At 50.9% G+C, this 15,512-nt stretch overlaps 1 protein-coding gene across 1 annotated transcript in view; it reads right to left on the bottom strand.

The window, feature by feature from the left end:
• Positions 1-1,329: 1,329 nt before the first annotated feature.
• The window catches only part of GPT2 (glutamic--pyruvic transaminase 2), a 32,280-nt gene continuing 18,097 nt past the window's right edge, over positions 1,330-15,512 (bottom strand). Inside the window, exons 7-12 of the mRNA XM_052655353.1 lie at positions 12,302-12,381; positions 10,480-10,616; positions 5,777-5,951; positions 4,132-4,287; positions 3,021-3,133; positions 1,330-1,905 (exon numbers count right to left, since the gene is read on the bottom strand). Of these exons, the coding sequence (XP_052511313.1) occupies positions 1,815-1,905; positions 3,021-3,133; positions 4,132-4,287; positions 5,777-5,951; positions 10,480-10,616; positions 12,302-12,381 (752 nt within the window). The 3' untranslated portion in view covers positions 1,330-1,814. The remainder of the gene's footprint in view (positions 1,906-3,020; positions 3,134-4,131; positions 4,288-5,776; positions 5,952-10,479; positions 10,617-12,301; positions 12,382-15,512) is intronic.

Here is a 15,512-nt window from a genome sequence, read left to right as displayed (position 1 = left end):
GTTAAAACTACAAATACTAACCCCAACTCCCCCCATGAAAAAAGCAATTGTTACAAAAATATAGAAAATATACTAGCTTCTACTATTTAACCTTTTCACCAGAAATCTCAAACTCTGGGATACATCCTGGCTTACATACCATCAACAAGCACAAGTGCAACTTTCTCGAAGTTTTAAGGAAGAAAAAGTTCTAAAACATTCCCTTTGTTATTTGAGATTGTGGCTACTTTCTTCATAGGGACTGTGATGCTAGTGGACAGGGGCAGTCTGAAGTTTCCTATTGCATCCCGTGCGTGGACCTGGCGTGGAGATTACAGGACAGGAGGCTGCTTTCGAAGTTCACTCCTTTAGCCTCTTCAGATTTCTCTCTTCGGTCCCTTCAATTCCACTTTAGGACTTGCTGGATCCCGACTCCTGAGCTGGCCTTGGCTTCTCAGCAAAGCCCACCAGGGACGGCCCAGAGAAGAGGGCATAGGCCTTCTGCGGCCTGAGGTGCCTACTTCTGGGGAGTGTGGGTCAGGCCCCCCACTCAGGTTTGCATGTGGCAGGGAAGCTGCAGGCTTGGGGGATGATCCCCCACCTCTACCCCCAAAAGATGACTGATGCTACGGGACAGTCTACAGAGCCTGGGAGGGGAGCCAGCAACAGATGGGGAGGCAAAACACTTTACTTATCGAACACTTTTATAAACTTTGAATCGGATCACATGTTCAGAGCAGGCATGCTACCAGGCACTTGGACCAATTTAGAGCTGGGATAGGAATTCCGCTTGGTCCAAACAACAAACACTACAGGAGGGGCATGTGGTTTAACTGTCTTCATGTCTCTAAGGATACCCTCCTTCACTAGGACATTTTCAGAGTTTCCTTGTTCTACTATTGCCTAAAAGCTCCCTGAAGCCCTTGGGTGAGGCTGGCTGTTGGGTAACAGTGGGATAGATCCGCACACCATCAGGCAGAATCTCCCACAACTGAGATATGGCTGGGCTGATGAACCCCATGCCCCTGGAGCTCAGGGAGACCTCAAGATGGGTGTCCCAGCCTAAGAAAGCTCAAGAGAACTCTTTACCTGCAGCCCCCCTGTGGGCAGAGTCCTCACTACTTGCTGTGTGCTCCCGGATGGAAGCCTGGTTCAACTCGGAGCCTGGCTCGCACCCACCCCTCCCCTGGTGGACCTTCTGGCCTTGGCCATAATCTCCACACCCACCACCCCCTAGCCTGGCATCCTTGCACTGCTCCTCTCACCATGCTCGTCTGAGAGCAGGATGCCTGCCTCCAAGTCAGAAGGATGGGCCCTCTCTGGGCCTCCAGTGGACTCCAGGCTCTCCTGTTGGAAGGAATAGATTTTCACACCGCTAAGAGTTTTATTTCACAGATCATGGCGGTGAGTTTGGGATTTCCAGTCCTCATCGTGGTTAAGTTATACAATTCCTGATGCCTTGTTTCTGCTAACCTGAAGCAGCTCACCCAACACACCCAGGCTGTTTTAAACCCCAAATGAATTTTCCACAAGCAACAACAACAGATTCGGAGAACACTACCACGTAACGCTGAGCGAGTCCCCTCTACTTTGGCTGCATCAAAAAAACAGGGCTTCTGAGGCATCCCCGATTCACATTTGCTCAGAAGAGAGGTGCTCCCAACATCAAGGCACAAAGAAAGAAGTCTCCTGGGGCAAAATGATGATGAAAGCGACCAGTGACCTTTGTAAGGCCTGAGGCGGAGTCGCTGCGGGAGGCGAGTCTGGGCTGGGCTGGGCGGGCATATCAGGAGGCAGGCCGAGGGCCCGGTCTCCCTCTGGGGCCCAAGGAGTCCTCACGCATACTCCTCCAGGAACTTTATGTGAAAGTCCTTCACCTTCTGTAGAACCGTCTTTAGTTTCTCGACCGGAGGAAGAATGGTCATTCTGTCAGGAAGGAGACCAGCACAGTCAGACACGAATTGCTCTGGAGAAGGGGACAGGGGTAAAGCTGGCAGGTCACTCCTCTACCTGCACACAGCGCAGGCAAGCTTCCTGGGGAGGGACAGGCCCTGGACAGCACCTGGCACTTGCTGAACCACTTTCCTTCATCATTCACATATTTTTTTTAGCTAACTCATACATGTGAACAAATGCAGTAAGCTGGTGGCGACATCTCAGCTTACTTAACCCATCCACCCATAATCACTGTCACTCTGACAGGTGCACAGAACTTTTCTCTGGAGCCGACCCTACTTCTGCTAGACAAGCCTTTTCCATCTCCACTATCAGTCTCATAGTGAGAACCTTCAGTCACAACTTCCCTCCATAGGAATTCCCAAGTTGCCATGGTAACTAACTCCTCCCTCCAATCCTGTCAACCTGCTTCCCAACCCTAACGGCAGCTCTCAAGAAGTAACCACTTCTTGAGTGAGCCACAAATTGCCAGGATGAACCTAACTAGGGTGGAAAGGCTATCCGCACACATTTGTCCATTGAGGGGCACTGCCCATGACCTTCACTGACTCAAAACTTGGCCCCAGGTGCTAAGCCCAAGACATTTCTTTTTTTGACATCTGCTGCTGGCCTTGGTGGGAAGCCCTGGCTGAGCTGTTCAGCTGGCCTGGTAGAGTCCCATGCCTGTGAAAGGCGGCACAGCAATTTCACCGTATCTCAGAGGCAACATCTCAGCAGGTTTTTGGCTCAGTGGACAAGCTACTGAGCTCCTGGATGCAGACTGATACATCATGGAGTTGAAAAGGGACAAGGGAAGAAAAGAAAACCCAGCACGGGGAACACTGCAGAGAGCATGTGAAAGATGGAGGCGGTGGAGGGGGAGACAGTGGTCAAGGAGGTGACCGTGGAGTCCACCCATAGTCTTCCTGAGTCCCTGCGCAGCATCTCAGCTATCTCTGTGGCAGGACAGAATGGGAGTGGGATGAGGGCACAGGGGCTTCACACGTCTCCGTCTCTGAAGTTGCCTTGCTGCTAAGAAGCCTGAGTTTCCGAAGACAAACCAGGCCCCAGGCCCCTCTGTTTAATTGGTGCAGAGGCAGTGGTACCTGAAGTGGTAGGTGCCTTCCCTCTGCCCGAAGCCGCTGCCAGGCACGACACAGATGCCCGTCTCCTCCAGGAGCTTCATGCAGTAGAACATGTCAGGGGCCATCTTACGGGCCTGAGGGGACAGGGCAGAGCTTAGGAGTCATCCCGATTTCACCCTGCACAGCCCCACCATGACACTCTCAAAGCCCAGTATGCTTGACATGGCGGGTTCTTTGCCACGGCAGGGCCCCTCCACCCTCTCTTCCTGCGAGAAAGAACGCAGGACATTGGGTACGCAGGCAGCTGGGGCCGGGAGCAAAGAACCCAAAGGCCGCTTTGGGACAGCCGTGGGCTGTGGGGCTTCTGCTGTCCCCTAGGGAGTGCCAGCCCGAGTCCACTGTGCCCCACCCACAGAGCAGCTCCCCAAGCATTGGCCTTGGCCTCCTACACACCAAGCCAGGGCCCTGAGGTCTGTGCCCAGGGGAGCCTTAAGGAACAAGCCTCTCAGGGGCCCTGCTGGTGGTGCTTCTCACACTTCAGTTTGCACAACCAGGCCACCTCTTAAATAGATTCTCGGGCTCTAACACCTGGGATGCTGATTCCACAGGCTGAGGGATGGGGCCAGATTTTGAATGTTTAACAAGGTAGGTTAGGGGGTGTGAGGACACTTTCAGAGATAGGGCTCTGGCCCTTGATTCTCAAACCAGGGTCAGTGGCACCACCTGAGAACTTATTGGGAATGCAGAACCTTGGGGCCCTCCATAGACTTCCTGAACCAGAACTGACATTTTTAACAGGGCCTCAAGTGATCCATGTACACATCCAAGTTTGAGCAGCGCTATTGCAGGGTATGGTGGCCAGGTGGAGGAGACAGCTCCTGATGCTTCTCCAGTGTCTGTTCAGTTTTAAATGCATCGCATCACACCTGGGCCTGACCTCACGCCCACTCCATCACCACAGCTGCTGCAGGGCTGGGTCTCCGGGAGCCCGTCATCTTTACACGTTAAGTACCATCTGACCAATGGATACACCAAGTTCAGAGCCTCAAGGGCCAGCACTTGCGCTCCTCAAGGCAAGAAAGAGTTCCAAGTGAACCTGCTGAGAGAGCCAGCCCAACCCGGCGCCTCTGACCTGAGCTGCCTCCACGGCTTTCGCAGGGATGAAAATTCGAGGAAAGGCGTACATGGCCCCCATCAAGGGGTTGCAGTGAATTCCTGGGACTTGGTTAAACATGTCTTCTGTCAGTTTAGCTTTTTTGGCCAAATTACCCAAGACGGACTCTTTCTCCTAAGGAGACAGAGAAAGCATAGGAGTCAGCATCTCCAGGCACCATGGCTCCAGACACTGAAAACCATCCCTTCAAACTAGGGCGTCCAGGCAGACTGGTGAAAGGCAAGCTGTTGTGTGCTTGAGCAACAAACCAGAGAGGCGGGCAAGACACGTGTCCCTCTGCAGATGTCCTCCACAGACGCTCAGCCCATGAGGTTGCCATGGGCCCTGGGCAGGGGCACATGAGTCACAAGTAGGTCATTGGTGGCTTGTGTCATAGGTTCTACTCTCGTACCGAGACGTCATTCCCGCAAACAAGGAAAACCAGTCCCTCCCCATCAGCCTGGACAAACTTGGCCCTGGACGGAACATCCTAGAATATGCTTCTAGGAGACAGCCCCACCACTTAATTCTGGGGAGCTATCCTTCCCCCAGTCCATGTGATGTGTTGGGGCACACAATCCAGGCAAACCACATCAGTGATAGGCTGGGAGCTTGACACGTGGCCAAGGCTGGAGCAGGCAGCCCAACACTTGTGCAAGCGCTGCTGGACGGAGGTGAAGCGGTGTGTCCTGTGCATGAGCGGATCAGCAGAGCACAGCACGCACACACAGTGCAACGTTACCCTGCCTTCAAAAGGAAGCACATTCCGACACACGCCCCGACAGGGACAAACCTTGAAGACAGTGCCGATTGAAATAAACCAGCCACAAGATAAATGCTATATACGAGGTACCTAAAGCAGTCAAATCCTCAGAGACAGAAAGTAAATCAGCGGTTACCAGGGGCTGGGGAAGGGGGAAATGAGGAGTTATTGTTTAATGGGTACAGTTTCAGTTTGGGAAAAGGTTCTGGAGATGGAAGCTAGTAATAGTTGCACAATGTGAATGTACTTTATTCACTAAACTGTTCAGTCAAAAAATATCAGAATGGCAAATTTTATGTTCTGTGTAATTTACCACAATTGAAAAAGAAAGATTGTTAATCTAAAACAGCTGGGAGCTGACTTCTTCAATGAGTTCCATTCTTGTTTAAACTCGTTACAGTTGGGTTTTTGTCACCTGCAGTTGAAAGGGTCTGTCTGTATCACTTCAAGCTGCAAGGATATCTGGTTAAGCCACAGGCAAGTCTGTGGTCTGGAATCAATGGCATGCTCATCCATTTCCCCCTTTTACTTTAGTAACAGAATCATCACCCCCTTCTCTGCCCTCCATGTTCTCAGGACATGAGGCCATTCCCTCTGAGCGCCTGCCCATCCGTGGTGCTCACAGGTGAGAAGGAGGAAGAGGTGCCCACACCCACAGTGCGCACAGTCCTCCCACTTCAAATACAGCCCAGCCACATCCTGAGACTTAACCTCACTGGGGGGGGGGGGGGGGGGGGGGCGGTCAGGCACCATAAGCATGCCCTGGAGGTCATCTGGAGAGAGGCTGGCCATGGAGACCATACATGGTGAATGCTGGCCACAGCAGTGATGCAGACAGGCCGTGGGACGCAGCCGACTCACCCTGCTGAACTGCTCGAAGGATTCCTCTCCTGGCACCGGGGGGTTCACAACGATGTCCATGGCAGCCTGCCCAGACACTGGCGGGCAAAGACGCACCGAGAGCAGCTTCACCAGCTGGCCCTTGATTTCAGGGTGCAGGTTGATCACCTCCATGTAGCCTCCTCTGTAGCCACACCTAGAATGTTGAAGCGGAAGAGAGGACCCACCAGTCACAGGGACCTCTACTAAGTGCAACCAGCTGGCCAGAATCTTCCGTAACCAGCCCCATGCCCAACACTGAGCTGCCAGGTACGGCCAAGTTCTTGCCAGTGGAAAGTGAATAGAAGTGACATGTGCAAATCCCACATCACTTCCTTAAAAGCAGGCTCTCTCGTTCCTTTCTGGCACTTCCTAAGAAAGGCAGACACCAGAGCAAGCAGCCTCAGTGCTAGAGATGATGCCACATGTTAAGAAGACAGACCCAGCCCAGCAGGCTATCTTCGAATGACCTCGTGCAGCAAAGCCAGTCCCGGACTCCCCCTGCCTCTGAACTGTTATCACAGAGACACACTTCCACCTTGTTTGAGCCACTGTAGTTGTTTTGTGTGGTTTTCTGTCATTTTCTTCCACACTTCTAGATTGTCACAGAGCCCCTGTTTGAGTCATACAACAAATTCCCGTTGGCTATCTATTTCACATGCGGTAATGTAGGTTTCCATGTTACTCTCTCCATACTCTCACCCTCTCCCTCCTCCCCTCTCCCTGTGTCCATAGGTCTGTTCTCTGTGTCTGTTTCTCCATAGCCACCCTGAAAATAAATTCATCAGTACCATCTTTCTGGATTCCATATATATGTGTCAATATGTGATATTTACATTTCTCTTTCTGACTTACTTTGCTCTGTATAATAGGCTCTAGGTTTGCTCACCTCATTAAACTGACTCAAATGCATTCCTTTTTATGGCTGACTAATTTGTACGTATGTACCACAGCTTCTTTATCCATTCATCGGTTGATGGACATCCAGGCTGCTTCCATGTTCTAGGTGTTGTAAATAGCGCTGCAGTGAACATTGGGGTACATGTGTCTTTTTCACTTTTGGTTTCCTCAGGGTATATGCCTAGCAGTGGGATTGCTGGGTCATCCAGTGGTTTTATTCCTAGTTTTTTGTAATGAGCCATTATACTTAGGGTCTATAAGTTTTCTACAGTGAGCCACTGTACTTTGGGGCCTTTTGGTTATAGCAGCTTAGCCTGACTGCTAACTAGTATTATACTAGCTCTGCTCAAAAGGGGCATATGATTCAGGCCAGGCACCCCTTGCACAGGTTCAAGAAGTGGGCATGTGAGCAGGAACCTGAGGATTTTGCTGCAACTTTCTGATGCCTGAAAACAAAGCCAATCCAAAGGAAAGCAGAGCAGGGAATTCCCTGGCAGTTCAGTGGTTAGGACTCTGCGCTTTGACTGCCAAGGGCTTGTGTTCAATTCCTGGCCAGGGAACAAGATCCCATAAGCTGCATGGTGTGGTCAAAAAAAAGGAAAAAGAAAGAAGAGAAAAAAAGGGGAGGCGGGTAGGAAAGCAGAGCTGAGAAAGAAAACAGGACAAAGTCAGAAGTAGAGAGAGAGACCCACTGACATTTTTAAGCCCCCTGATTCAACTTTACTCCTTGACTTTTTACTGATATGGGTTTTTTGAAAAATTCATTTATTTTTAATTGACGGATAATTGCTTTATAGTATTGTGTTGGTTTCTAGCAAACATCAACGTGAATCAGCCATAGATCTACCCATGTCCCCTTCCACTGGAACATCTCTCCCACCTCCACCCCCATCCCACCCCTCTAGGTTGTCACCAAGCCCCGGCTTGAGTTCCTTCAGTCATACAGCAAATTCCCATTGGCTATCTACTTTACATATGGTAATGTATGTTTCCATGTTACTCTCTCCATACATCGCACCTCTTCTTTCTCCCCCCGACCCTGAGCTGTGTCCATACGTCTGTTCTCAATGTCTGTGTCTCCACTGCTGCTCTGCAAAAAGGTTCATCAGTACCATCTTTCTAGATTTCATATACATGTGTGAGTATACAATATCTGTTTTTCTCTTTCTGACCAACTTCACTTTATATGTGTTTTTTAAACCCTCTTTCATGTTGAGTTTCTGTTACTTATTGCCAAAAGGATCCTGACTGATACAGAGTCAAACCTCATGAAAATAAGCTGAAATCATTAAAAAACAACAACAACAACAACAAACAACTTTCAGAACCAAATCAGCTCCATTAGCCACACTTCCTTCTCTGGACTGTGACTGATAACCTTCAGACTAACGACCACAGAAATAATGGCATCAGCTACCTTCCTCTGTATATGCACCACACCCACCCAACCTCAGACACCTGATATGATGAGAACTCAGTAAAAGACTTTTGGGATCAGGCTGTAGAATGAACTGGCAAAGACTGATCCCCATCTGATCCATCACCTGGCCTTTCCAAGGCAGGAAGATAAATTCTGGCCACTTGGAAGGGTTTCCCGTAACAAAAGTTGAAAGAAGAATCTTTCTGCTTTACCCTCTGCTGATGAGTAGAAAATCAAATTGGGTATATCAGTCTAATCCTAAGTAATCAGGATCTAAGGGCAACAGGATACCAACTCAGGTTACCAATATCCAGAGTAATCAATAACACAGATGGAGAGATGGGTAGGTATGTAATAAACACACTTGAGTTTGAAAAATGAGTTAATAGAGAACATATTTAAGTAAAGCAGTACACAACACATGAAAGTTTAGCAAGGAGGCACCACAGCTACCAGGGTAAACCAGAAAGAACAGCATAAATCAACTCCTGCACACAACAAATACAGCCAAGAACAGCCGGGCAACCATCCCAAGGGGACAGCTCCCTTGCGTGTGTGTGTGTGCTAAGTCACTTCAGCTATGTCCGACTCTTTGCAACCCTATGGAGTGTAGCCCAGCAGGCTCCTCCATCCATGGGATTCTGCAGGCAGCAATACTGGAGTGGGTTGCCATGCCCTCCTCCAGGGGATCTTCTTGACCCAGGGATCGAACCTGTGTCTCTTATGTCTCCTGCATTGGCAGGTGGGTTCTTTACCACTAGCGCTACCTGGGAAGCTCCCTTGACCTGGTCAATATATTTCTTGAAGCTTCATAGTTACACTGGCCTCCAGACCCTCTCCCCTACCCTGACACCTGGCACATAGTGGAACTCCCACAACGCTGGGGAATGAATGTCCTGGCTGTAAATGCATGGGCCTACCCATCTCAGTCTAGTTTGCAGGTTCCTCCTCTCCTCCCCTAACTTTTGAGCAGTGACGGCTGGGCCCAGCCCCTGGACCTCTTCTCTATCCATACTGCTCCCAGTGAGATGTCTAGGCTAAGAGATCTAACCAACAACTCAAACACTGACATCTCGCATGCTTGAATCTCCAGCTGGGTATCAGCCCTGAGCTACAGACTCACATAACCACCTCCATCTGGACATCCAACAGGCATCTGCAAATTTTACACATCTAAAACCAACTTCCAAATCCCCCTCGCCAAACCTGCTTCACCCACAGACATCCTCATCTATTGAGGGCAACTCTATGCTTCCTGCTGTTTGAACAAAAAACTTGGGAGTCATTCTTCTCTCTCTCACACCCTCCTTTTCATCAAGCAACAACCGTCAACTTCACCTTCAAACATACCCAGGATCCAACATCTCCCCACCCTTACCCTGGCCCCCAGTATCTCCCCTGGACTGTGACAGCCTCCTGACTAGAGTGCTCGCTTCTTTCCCTGCCCTCATCACTCAGCAACCAGAAGTCACACCTCTGTGCAAACCCTCTAAGGGCTCCCATCTCATTCTGAGTAAAAGATAACCTAAGTAGCCCAGGTGATCTGGCCTCCTGTGACTTTTTGGTCTCAACTGCTGCCGCTTTCCCTCTCACCCTCTTCTAGTCTCCTTCCTGCTCCTCGAACAGCTCCTCCCTCCACCTCAGGGCCTTTGTAGAAGCTGTTTCCTTAGACGTCTGCATAGCTCCCCTCCTCCCCTCCCTGGGTCCAACTCTTTAGTGACCGGACGCCGCCTCTCTGCATTCCTACCTCCTCTGATTATTTCTGTCCTTGACACATCACGTTCATTTGTCTAATGCCTCTGACCTCACTAGAGCATGACTGTGAGGGCAGAATGGGTGTGGTTTTCTCACTGCTGTAGCCTCACTGCTGAGCTTCTGAACTCATAGCAGATGCTCAATAAATATGGGCTGAATGAACGAATACAGGGCTGAAGCTGACGCTCTGGCCCCACAGGTCACAGGGTGCTCAGGCAGGGTGCATACAGTGCTCCTGTACACAGAGCTTGGCCACTGGCCTGACGGCATCTATCCACTCAACCTGCCATCCCTGGCCCTCAGATTTCAGTCACGTGTCAGAGCAATAGCAACAAGGCTGGCAGAAAACCCTAGGGTTGGAAGCTGCTGTGGGTCCTGTGTTCACTTTCATCACAGCCTTATTTTACACGAGCCCTTGCACAGGGGATGCCCTCACACCAGTGCACTCCCCCTGGGGAGACATGGCCTGTCTCCTCCTGCTTCTTACATCAGCAGAGGCTGTAGACGAGAGTAGCCACCTCTGTCCAGTAGGTTGAGGCGGGGCAGGGTGGAAAAGCAATGGGACCAGGTGGGCCCAGGAGCAGCGTGAGGGAGGCGGGGGCCCACATACTCGCCCATGTAGCCCTTGGAGGTGGAATGGAAGGAAGCGAGCTCCACGTTGCTGGAGTACTCAGGCCCCATCTCATAAAGCACCTTCTTAAAGGAGTGGAATTTGCAGTCCAGGGAGTACACATTGTCCTGGTACACCTGCAGGAGGGGACAGGACAGGAACAGTCAGCCAAGTCCCCCAGAAACTGAGCCACCTGGGCTGTGGCTGAGCGAGGGCACAGGGGCTCTGGGACAACCTGCAGCCAGGGCTGCCTGCTGTGAAGCTGGCCTTAGATGTCACATCTAAGCCAGATGTGCCCAAGGGAACCTTCCAGAACAAGCAAGGGCGGCGGGGGAGGCCACGGGCTGGATGCCCACAGGATTTTCCCACATTAGCCCCACGCAGTCTCCAGATCTCCTTTCTGCCTCATGTGCCAGTGACACCCGGCTGGCCCGAGCAGGCTTTCCTCCCAGAGCATGATGCTCACCCCGTCAGTAAGATGAGTGGTGAAAGCAGTTCATGGACCTGTCCTCTGACCTCCCTATCCGAAGAGCTAACTGTCCTCCTCAGCGCTTCACGGCACTCACCCAGCTTTCCATCCACCATCACCGTCATTCTCTCCTCCCTGGACTGAGCAGCGCCTACACCTCTTGTCCCTCCCCACCTATACAGTCTAGCAGGCAAACGCTCCATCTACCCTTGGAGATGAACTTCCCATGCCCAGTATGGAGATCAGGGAAACCGAGGCTCTCTGAGGCGCTGTGGGTCAGCAGGAGGGTCAGGCCAGCTCCACCTTCAACAAGCCAGGCAGAGCCCCCTCCCCTCCCCAGCTCCTCCATGGCCTCTCCCTTCTGCCCCTCACCCTCCTCGCTTCCCAGACCCTGAGGGAAGAGGTTCGTGCACCAGGTCACTCTACTGCCCCTTCTTTCCTTTAGAAATGAAGATTTAAGTCTATCTGCTATTGATCACAGCAGTGATTTGGTGGATAACCTCTGTGTGTGTGGGGGGGTGGGGGGGTGCTAAGGAGCACAGAAATGAAGCTCACGTGCTAGAAGCTATGACTAACCAGAAATCACGCAGAAATGAAGAAGTGAAAATAGGATTTGACAGGTCTTTAATTTCTTCTTGTAAAGCAGGAAAAGAATGTGCAGGTTTGTCTCCAGATCTAGGGTTCAGGCAGCAGCGATTCTGGGGTTGACAAGATTCCCCTCCTCATAGGACACAGCATTCAGCCCACCCAGCTCCCACTCTCCCTTCTTGAGAAAGGGGCCCTTGATTTGCTTCAAGAAACATCCTCCCCAGCTCTCTATCTGCAGGTTTCAGGTCATAGGGGAGAGCCCCCGACCCTTGCCTAGGGCCTGGTCAGTCCACACATTGCAGCCACTGGGCCAGAATAATCAGTTCAGTGATGGGTGTTTGATCTAAACTGCACCAGTGAAGCTCAATTCTGAGCTTTGTTGAAACGACCAGGAAGATAAGCTCTCTTTCTAGGCTGGGAAGATAGCAGGCCCGTGTTTGAGGCCAAGGCAGCAGGATGGAACAAGAGGAGCCGGATGATATGATTCGAGTCCCTGGATCCAGCCCCACTCCTGAGACCCCACCACCGTGTTAAGTTTAAAGTAGTTTGGGTTGGATTTTTGAAACTTATAACCAAGATTCCAAACCAATAAGGGATGATTTCGGTCACAGTCTCACAGGTTGTTTAACACTGAACATCCTCAACCTTGTTAGAATCTCTCCTCCGATATCTAGAAAGTTCTCTTGTCTATAGAACAGCAGACCTGGCTCCCTCCCCCAGAAGAGAAAGCATACCCTCACCTCTGAGAGTCCAGGCTGCTCTTACCTCATCAGCCAGGAGAAAGAGCTTCTCCTCCCAGGCAAAGTGAATCACATCTTCTATGCACTTTCTGCTCTGCACCTGACCTAAACAGTCCCAAACAAAAGCAGAAGGCAGGTTGTCATGGTGTTTCATTCATCCCCAGGTGAGAATTCCAGCCAGAATCACTCAGATGTCTGTGTTCCCTCATGATCTTACAGGACCACCCTCCCTAGCTGCTGACAGCCTCCAGGGAGCCCCTAGGGTCAGCTCCATCCCTCTGACTCACTTCAGCCAGGTATGTGTAGGGAGTGGTGTTTCATACCCAACTTTCTTGTTATTCTTCTCAGAGGTTTGTGTGTGGAGGGGGGAGGAGGATATATGTGTATTATTCTGTGCTAGAGGACAAGAAGACATGGACGTATCATAAACAGCACGAAAATGAAACTGAAGGAGTTAACTCTTTCAGCCCTGCTCCCCTCCGTCCCCCACAGCAGCCACACCATGAAAAGAGCACTGGCCACACCTTCTCCCTACACAAGCTCCGCGAGGCAGGGACAATGTCTCTGGCCCAGCACCAACCCTCAAAGCCGGCACCCAGCAGGGCCCTCCCTGGTAAGCACAGTGGAAGAAGTTCTAAACGAATGAATGAGCCTGCCTACCAGCTCTGGCTTCTCCAGTGACCATGTGGGAGCCGTGCCCGCTGAGGACGCTGGCAGGCACCCACGGTATCCCTGCCAGGGTCTCCCTTCAGAGCTGGACTCATCACTTCATCCACCTTAGAGAAATCAGTGCCAGTAGCAAAATATTCACCATCAGCTCACAGGAAATACTGCGGGTTTCAGTGGGGAAAAGAACAAACGCCACAAGGTAGAAAAGAACACTTTCCCAGATTTCCCGAGGCCCTGGGATGGTGGACTTGCTCACACAGCTTCTGGAAAAGTACTAGGCAGGCCTGCTGATACTCACAAACGACGTAAATGAGCACCTACGGGTGTTACACGCATGTATTATCTACATAAGTATGTATGTGCACATGTATCACTGCCATATGTATCTACATCTTCATGCAAAGCAGTATGGAGAATATATTACCTTTTTGTTAAAAATAAAAATAACCATATTCTTGTCCATGTAAGAATAGCAAGACTAAGTCTTAGAAAAATACACTGATGTATCTTATAAGAGCATGGTATGATTCAGCCAGGATTTCAGACTTGAACTATCTAAGCAACAAACCAGTTCCTTTACTAAGGGACCAACCTGTCCCTGCCAAACAAAGGCCAAGCAGGCTTCCTATGAAGCAAGCTCATGCTCTGGGAATTAGGAAGGGCAGCACCCCCGATGCTACAAGTAACCAGCTGCTGTTCCCATAGACAGACAGGGGCTGTCCATTCTGGCAGCCTCTCCTGCCTACCACATGCTCCTGGTCTTCCCTCCCAGGGCTGCGATGCCACAAAGTATACCCTGTTAGAATGCAAGCAAAGGTGTGAGCACCCAGAGTATAACAGGAGTGAGCGGGGTACATGATGCCAGTTTAGTTCAATCGCTCAGTTGTGTCCGACTCTCTGCAACTCCACGGTCTGCAGCACACCAGGCTTCCCTGTCCATCACCAATTCCCAGCGCTTGCTCAAACTCATCTCCATCAAGTCGGTGATGTCATCCAACCATCTCATCCTCTGTCATCCCCTTCTCCTCCTGCCTTCAATTTTTCCCAGCATCAGGGTCTTTTCCAAAAAGTCAGTTCTTTGTATCAGGTGGCCAAAGTATTGGAGTTTCAGCTTAAGCACCAGTCCTTCCAATGAATATTCAGGACTGATTTCCTTTAGGATTAACTGGTTTGATCTCATTGCAGTCCAGGGAACTCTCAAGAGTCTTCTCCATAATGCCAGGGGGAGTGCAAGGGCCGGGCCTCAGGAAGCCCGCGGCTCAGGAGAGGAAAGGAGACCTGCTGTGCACAAATAATCCCCCATGCGATCGATGCAAACTGTGGGACAAGGACAGAGCTTATTCCTCTCCAGGGCCTGGGACGAAGCAGTCACTCAGAATAGGCCTGTGGAGCAGGAGGAGCCGCATGTTCTCCAGAGGGCAGGGCATGCCTGTGCCCAGCAGGGGGAGACATGCGCGCACCACATAGAAGAGGCAGCTCTGCTGAAGGCCCCAAAGGCTGCAGAGGGGTCTTCCAAGTGCCCCTTGCCAGAGGCCGGGCCAAGGGAATGTCCCACACACTAATGGGGATACCTGTTGCTTGCACCAGCCTAGCGTCCTGTCCTTCTCTGAGCAACAGCACACAACTGTCCTAGGGGAACTTCTCTTTAAACTCCACCAGGGACACAGACCCAGCCAATCAGCCTCAGTGATTTAACTAGGTCAGGCATAGGGAGGTGTCCCAGTGTGGGCCAAGAGAGTCTGGCCTGGGGCTTCAGTTGAAACCAGGGGTGAGGCTCCCTGTGGAGGACGCTCAGCTGCTGGGCACTGACTGGACCTGCGGAAGGCCACTCCCAGGACAGGTGCTTCCTGAGGATTCCAGCCCAGAGCAGAGCTGGGTCATGGCCTGAGGTTCCCATGACGACGACGTTAATTCAAGTGTGCTGCTTTACCCTGGACTTCACAGGTCCACTCCCTTCAAGCCTCAAGGTGAGTTTCTGTCTCGAATCCCAAAGAGCCCTGTTAGCCACTAATATTCCACTCCATTTTGACACCTTTCAGACAAAGTGGTTACAGTGTGTGGTCCAGATGAGATACATGGTGATCACCGGTAGGTCTCTATTTTCTATCCTCCATCTTCCAATAGCTGCTTTCCACACATTAAGACCCCAGAGGGGAACTGCCTGGTGGTCCAATGGTTAAGACTTGATGCTTTCACTGCTGGGGTCCAAGTTCAATCCGTGGTCAGAAAACTAAGATCCTACAGCTGCGTATCACAACCAGAAACCAAAAAAAAGCCTCAGAGAGCAAAACTAGCCTGAGCCTGCTTGTAACTTATTTTTTAGAAAAACTGCTTGTTGTTGTAGTTCAGTCGCTAGTCTTGTCCGGCTGCTGCAACCCCATGGACTGCAACACACCAGGCTTCCCTGTTCTTCACTGTCTCCCAGAGTTTGCTCAAACTCATGTCCATTGATTCAGTGATGCCATCCAACCATCTCATCCTCTCATTCCCTGTTGCCCCCTTTTCCTCCTGCCCTGGATCTTTCCCAGCATCAGGGTCTTTTCCAATGAGTCAGCTCTTCACATCAG

This window comes from Budorcas taxicolor, chromosome 18, assembly GCF_023091745.1.
Source record: "Budorcas taxicolor isolate Tak-1 chromosome 18, Takin1.1, whole genome shotgun sequence".
Taxonomy (NCBI): domain Eukaryota; kingdom Metazoa; phylum Chordata; class Mammalia; order Artiodactyla; family Bovidae; genus Budorcas; species Budorcas taxicolor.
Note: the sequence above shows the minus strand (reverse complement) of the source record. Positions and strands in the feature narration are given on the sequence as shown.